Source organism: Alosa sapidissima, chromosome 18, assembly GCF_018492685.1.
Source record: "Alosa sapidissima isolate fAloSap1 chromosome 18, fAloSap1.pri, whole genome shotgun sequence".
NCBI classification, from domain to species: Eukaryota; Metazoa; Chordata; class Actinopteri; order Clupeiformes; family Clupeidae; genus Alosa; species Alosa sapidissima.
Window position 1 is genome coordinate 21069183 of NC_055974.1, and position 7500 is coordinate 21076682.

Consider the following 7500-nt stretch of genomic DNA (forward strand, 5'->3'; position numbering starts at 1 on the left):
GAATCACAGGTGAGACTGATTATTAGCGTTGATTATTTTTTATGTTTATTTTTTTCTAAATCAATTGTGTCGATTTAACATGTTAATTTTGGCAGCACTAGAAATGATGCACGGTCTCTCCTGTGATATCGGTCAGTCAGACCAATCAGCAGAGACCATCCCTGGCAGTAGTCAAAGTCAAAGTCAAAGTCAGCTTTATTGTCAATTTCTTCACATGTTCGAGACATACAAAGAGATCGAAATTACGTTTCTCACTATCCCACGGTGAAGACAAGACATATTTTTCCAATTTAAGTCCACAGACAAACATAACATTCAAGTAAACAAAAAAGTAAGTAAATAAGAGGGCACATATAATAATGAAAAAATAAGAGCAGCAGAATTTGGTTGAAATTGTGCGTAGACAGTCAATAAAATACTAGTGCAAAGTCAGGCCAATAAAAGGCTTGGGTAGTTCTGTTTGACCTAAGTAATAAAGAAAGTGGCATAGTGGTGCAAGTTATGTAAGAGCAGCAGAAGTGTTGTGTTTTCAGGACAACAACACCAAGTTGTAAAGTGTACAAGTGTGCAAGTGTGCAAGTGGAGTAGTGCAGGCGGCCATTGTGGGTCAAATGTCCAGGATGTTATGTAGCTGAGGGTGGAGGGGGGAGAGGAGGGAGAGAGTTCAGCATCCTTACAGCTTGGTGTATGAAGCTGTTGGTGAGTCTGGTAGTGCGGGAGCGCAGGCTTCTGTACCTCTTCCCAGAGGGCAGTAGATCAAACAGATTGTGAGCGGGGTGACTTGCATCACTCACAATTTTGGTCGCCTTGCGGGTGAGGTGGGTGGTGTAAATGTCCTTCAGGGAGGGGAGTGCAGCACCAATGATCCTTCCAGCTGTGTGTGTTAGTACACCTCTCCTCTCCTCTCCTCACATCTCCTCTCCTCACCTATCATCTCCTCTCATCTCCTCACATCTCCTCTCCTCACCTATCATCTCCTCTCATCTCCTATCCTCACCTATCATCTCCTCTCCTCACATCTCCTCTCCTCACATCTCCTCTCATCTCCTCTCCTCACATCTCCTCACCTATCATCTCCTCTCATCTCCTATCCTCTCCTCACATCTCCTCTCATCTCCTATCCTCTCCTCTCCTCTCCTCACATCTCCTCTCCTCACCTATCATCTCCTCTCCTCTCCTCTCCTCACCTATCATCTCCTCTCATCTCCTCTCCTCTCCTCACATCTCCTCTCCTCACCTATCATCTCCTCTCATCTCCTCTCCTCACATCTCCTCACCTATCATCTCCTCTCATCTCCTATCCTCTACTCCTCTCATCTCCTCTCATCTCCTATCCTCTACTCCTCTCCTCCTCTCATCTCCTCTCATCTCCTATCCTCTACTCCTCTCATCTCCTCTCCTTACATCTCCTCACCTATCATCTCCTCTCATCTCCTATCCTCTACTCCTCTCATCTCCTCTCATCTCCTATCCTCTCCTCTACTTCTCTTCCTCTCCTCTTATCTTCTCTTCTCTTATCTCCTCTCCCACTCCTCTCTTCTCCTCTCCCATTCTCTCTTCTTATCCTATCCTTTCCCACTCCTCTCCTCTCATCTCCTCTCTCCCTCTCATCTCCTCCCCTCTCCTTTTATCTCCTCTCTTCTCCTCTTCTCTCCTCTTCTCTTCCTATTCTGTTCTCTCTCACTCCTACTCTCCTCTCTTCTTCTCTCCTCCCTTCTCCCTCTCCTCTCATCTCCTCTCATCTCCTCCTTTCCTCCTCTCCTCTGTTCCTCTCCTCTCCTCTCATCTCCTCTCCCCTCTGTTACCCTAGTCCATTCACTCTCTTCCTCTCTACTTCTTTCTTTCTTTTATGCAGTCTTTCATTCTAACCCATTCCTTCTCTGTTTATTTGTCTTTCTGTCTGTTGCCTTCTTCTTCTCTGTTTTTGGCTTCTCTTTTTTTTATCTCTTCGTACATCTCCCCTTACAGTGGTTTGTAGAGAAGCCACACACACACACACACATACACACACACACACACACACACACACACACACACACACACACACACACACACACACACACACACACACACACACACACACACACACACCCTCATCTGCTGCCCCATGTGGAGGCCCACAACACAAGGCCAGCAGGGCGGCATGGACCTCATGTGTTATATGCTCTTACTGGGCCAGATTGGATGTATGGCTGTGTGTGTGTGTGTGTGTGTGTGTGTGTGTGTGTGTGTGTGTGTGTGTGTGTGTGTATGTGTCTATAACTGTGTGTGTATTTGTTTTATGTGCTCCTGCTCTTGCAGAGCAATGCAGTTCAAACAAAGTTCTGTGTCTGTGTGTGTGTGTGTGTGTGTGTATGTGTGTGTGTGTGTGTGTGTGTGTGTGTGTGTGTGTGTGTGTGTGTGTGTGTGTGTGTGTGTGTGTGTGTGTGTGTCTGTGTGTGTGTGTGTGTGTGTGTGTGTGTGTGTGTGTGTGTGTGTGTGTGTGTGTGTGTGTGTGTGTATGTGTGTGTGTGTGTGTGTGTGTATGTGTGTGTGTGTGTGTGTCTGTGTGTGTCTGTGTGTGTGTGTGTGTGTGTGTATGTGTGTGTGTGTGTGTGTGTGTGTGTGTGTGTGTGTGTGTGTGTGTGTGTGTCTGTGTGTGTACAGGGAGCTGGAAGACAGACTGGCTATAGATTACGGTCCGGAGAGAGAGTTCCTCTTCCTGCTGGGACGATGCTTCCAGATCACTGCATATGAGTAAGTACACACACACACACACACACACACACACACACACACACACACACTGAAGTTCATACACACACATGGCCAATCGCAACATAATCATCTCCCGTACACATGCACACACTCATACTCTCTCTCTCTCTCTCTCTCTCTCCTCTCTCTCTCTCTCTCTCTCTCTCTCTCTCTCTCTCTCACACACACACACACACACACACACACACACACACACACACACACACACACACACACACACACACACACAAATAAGTGGTATTCTATAGGAGGTGAAGAGAAAGAGGGAAAGGATGATGGGGAATCGAGTCTGTTAGTCAATGATCTCCTATCCTCTCCTCTCATCTCCTCCTCTCCTCTCCTCTTCTCTCCTCTCTTTTCCTCTCCTCTCCTCATCTCCTGGCATCTCCTCTCCGACTCTTTTCCTCTCTCCTCCTCTTCTCTTCTCTTCTCCTCTCATCTGCAAGGGTCTCCATCATTTCTTCTGAGTACCTTCCCATTCAAATAACTCTGGAACAAAAACTGCTTACGGTTTCCAAGACAATCCAAGTATACATGTGCTGCTTCTCTCTCACATCAAGTAAAAATAAAGCAAACAAACAAACAAACAAAATAGATTAAGTATGCATGTGTGATTTCTGCTGTGCTTTGCCAGGTACCCACTCTGGATTGTAAGGGATAAAAGACACAAATGAAATAGCTCTTGTAAATATAAAATTCATACAAATCTGTGCATCTGGACAAAAGACTCCACTGAGAGATGTTTTTTCTTCTTCTATAAAACAGCCAACACACTTGCCTTGCAACTACAACACATCTGGCACCAATAAAAAGCTAACTAATCTGCCAACTGAAATAATGCACATGTGAATTAAACTAGAGATATGCCATATGGCATACAAGGTGCAAACATCTCCTCGACTCAGATAAAAGCTAACCAACGTTGATAACTGATAAAGGCTAGCTAAGATGGTAATTAAATGGATATGATACATATGTGATAACTAGTGATATATGAGTCATCATTGTGCTTCAAAACCAACAAAACCCTTTCCCTCTTCAAATGGGCTAAACCTGTGTGATGCAGGCTTAAACAGTACATCCTACTGTGATCACAGACCCAAGGACATTCTGCCACAAAATAAATAAAAAAATCGTCCTGTGCTAAAAAAAATGAAGCAGGTAGGACATCAGCAGACATTCAATCAAGCAGGAAGACATGCTAACACGTGTTAGCTTCATGAATCAACAACCATTCAATCAAGCAGGAAGACATACTAATGCATGTTAGCTTCATGAATCAACAGCCATTCAATCAAGTAGGAAGACATGCTATTGCATGTTAGCTTCATGTTCTTCATTTAGCTTCTTTACAGTTCCTTCAATTGGGAAATGCTTTTTGTAGGTGGTAAATTCACTTCAAACCTGTGTAGCGCTATGACCACCATTTTTGTTTCATTAAAAAAAGGTGAAACCCACAACCTGTGAAGGCACCATCTACTACTGCCTTCTCTGTCTCTCCATCACATACATCTTCCACTCCTCTATAGTCTGATCAAGGGATTTCTTCTTTCTTTCTTTCTTTCTTTCTTTCTTTCTTTCTTTCTTTCTTTCTTTCTCAAACCAAATATCTCTCTTTAAGGCCTTCATGTGCCCATTCACTTATTCCTGTTGTCCTATTGTGTGTGTCTCTCTCTCTCCCTCTCACTCTCTCCCTCTCTCTCTCTCTCTCTCTCTCTCTCTCCTCTCCCTCTCCCTCTCCCTCTCTCTCTCTGTATCTCCTCCCATCTTTTCTCTCTCCCCATTAACCCCCCACTCTCCTTTTGCTTACTGTCTCTCTTAATCACTTCCCTCACTCTTTCTCTTTCCGTTTCTCTATATTCATCCATCTCTCCTCCATTTCTCTCTCACTCTCTCTCTCTCTCTCTCTCTCTCTCCATCCCTCTCTTCTGACTTTTTTTCTCTCCACCAGCTGGAGTCCTTCAGCTCTGTGGGCGGTTGCAATTTTTCTCGGCAAGATTGAAAGAGAGCGATCCGAGATCTGTAATCTTGCCGCAAATAACATCTGATGCCTCCTCAGAATGGCTCCTTAACCCTGCCGTCGCTCTGCTCAACACACCAATATGGCCGCCCAACCTTCGCTTTACTGTACTTAACCAAACACTAGGGGGGCTTCTGCCTCTGTGTTATGACTAAGTTATGATGTTGTCTGCTACTGGCGTTTATGGGAGAGTATTTACTAACATTTTGTCTGATATCCGTGTTTAGGGGAGAGTGTTTTGTTTGATATTAGCCTTTAGAGGAGGGTAAATTAGGATAATATATGTGTATGACAGACTGTGTGTGTGTGTATGTGTATGTGTGTGTGTGTTATTGTGTGTGTGTGTGTGTGTGTGTGTGTGTGTGTGTGTGTGTGTGTGTGTGTGTGTGTGCGTGTGTGTGTGTGTGTACTACCCATTCTCCCCCGCTCTCAGTTCAGATTTCCTTTCACTCCTAGATCAGCTGTCCATATGAACACAGACAAAGGGCCGGGAACCCTGTCATTAGAGTCTCAGAAAGAGCCATCGGCTCACTGACCTTAGCAGAGACAATACCGCTGGAGTTAGATAAGACGTTTTAGCAGCAGTAAAGCTCTCTTTTACTCCTTCAGTACCACGGCATCAGTAGAAAAAGCCACAGCTCTCTAAATGTGAAGGTAGCGTGGAGTCATGTGTATCATTTATGTACGTATGGACAAGAACACATTGTTGGAATGCGCGACAAAGGTAGCCTACAAGCTGACAGACAATTCCAATTTCTGGTCATGTGACCACATTCAGATTTAGAAGATGCAGTCTACAGACAGCCATTTTTAAACTTGCCCTGAGGAAGCCCATTTTGGCTGAAACATGTTGGCATGATTTTAATGTATAGCCAAGCTCAATAAAGGCTTTTTACTTACAAATATCCTCTTGAGTGCCTCAGACTCACTACTAAATATTGACACCATACATTCATTCTGCGCATGCACAACATTCTTATATCGCTTCAAACCTTTTCCATCATTTTATGTTGACTTAACTCTCCCTTAACAACCTCTTCCGAGCAAATTAACATAGTGCGACAAAACCGACATTAGAGCGAAATGTCTTTTTCAATCACATGTGTTGCACTAACTTTTTGATGCGCATCATTTTCAAGCGAGTTATATTTTGGACGGAAAAAGGGTTTATGTTTTGTATGAGGTAGATCATTTTAATTTAACTTTATTAGGTGAAGCAGTAAACAAGCACAATTTCATTAAATTGTACTTAGCGTTCTCTCTCCTCATCTCTGACAGATGGCGTGTGTAGGTTGAACTGAACTGTGCAGTACAGTAACTATAGCTATCTTGTGGCATGTGGAAGCATTGTGCTGACTCATCAGTGTTTATGTTTATCGTCATGGTATTAAATTAGCTATTTGTTTTTGCGTAGTTATTAAATTAGCTTTATCTTGACTTTGCCCACCATTCACATTAGGGACAGTGATGTTGTTGTGTGTTGTGCCTTTTGTGCTTTCAGCCCTTTGTTCATCTGCCTTGTCTCAGTCTACTCAGCTTTGAATTGGTAGCCTGCCTGACCTGCGATAGACTGATGTCCCATCCAAGCCTAGTCTATGCCTCTCTCATTTGCTTAGCACCACAGAAACCAGACATAAGCAGTGACCCCCATTAGCTTCCTTGGCTAGAAAAGAATGAGCTCATCTCTGGCAGATTTCTCTTAAAATAGGAACGATATTGTTGCTTAGGAAATTATCACACAGACATATCGTACAGTCAGACACAATGCATTTCCCCACAAATTAGCTTTGTGAGCATTAAAGGTTATTGTTTGCACCCCAGTGTTGTTGTTTGCTAGTGTTGTTGTTTGTGTGTTTGTTTTTCCCTCCCACTAGGTGCTTTTGCAGACAGCCCTCTCTTTGACAGAAAACAAAATGATGGCTTTCAAAGAGCTGCACGGCTTTTGTTGTCTGTCTCTTTCAAGTGTGTAGATTACCAGAGAGATGAATAGTTAAAGGATACAGGGTGGCACGTCTCACATCAAGCTTCCCAGCTTTGATTAATAAAATATTTCATAGTGATAGTCACTCTCAGCAATGAATGTACACAGTTTCTGAAAAGGATTATTATGTTATTGATTTATTTATTATTATCATGTATTTATTTATTTGCTATTTATTTATTAATTTATTATTTTTTTAAAAATCCATCTGTTTCCAGGTCATGTTTAACCCTTAAGCAGGGGAGTTTTGAACATTCTAACTGTCCCGCAACAATGTAAGGTTCTAATATTCTTTGTTTAGAACCTTCAATTTCCAACATCCGGTGTGACAGTACCAGTTTAAGGGTTAAATGTAATTATCTGAAGAAAGGCTCAACAGAGCACCTTTTACATGTTTGACTTACGTTGTGGTCAGTAGCCCCTGACTCTGCATTCCCCTAAGTTTTCATGTAGTTTAAAGTGAGTGTGGGAAAGTAACTTTAAGTGGGATTTAGCGACACATTCATCCAAAGTGACACAGACTTGCAATGGTGGTTTTCAGGGATTGAATTCTGCTCCATTAGTTCACAGGCAGTGAAGCCACTGCTGTTCCACTGAACATTGCACATCGCAAACAGTGCAAGCAAGGCCAGAGAATGCATTTCACTGTGCTTGAAAAACAGAGCTCTTTTGTAACACTGATAATGGGTACATTAGAAAGAGGAAACCACCACTGTAATGCCTCTCAGTGGATGATAAGATT

At 43.1% G+C, this 7500-nt stretch overlaps 1 protein-coding gene across 5 annotated transcripts in view; it reads left to right on the forward strand.

Moving 5' to 3' along the window:
- Window positions 1-7500, forward strand: part of LOC121689687 (glucosidase 2 subunit beta-like) — a 185321-nt gene that overhangs the window by 133696 nt on the left and 44125 nt on the right. For all 5 annotated transcript variants that reach the window (XM_042069704.1, XM_042069706.1, XM_042069705.1 and 2 more), the window contains exon 11: window positions 2647-2736. In XM_042069704.1, the coding sequence (XP_041925638.1) occupies window positions 2647-2736 (90 nt within the window). The remainder of the gene's footprint in view (window positions 1-2646; window positions 2737-7500) is intronic.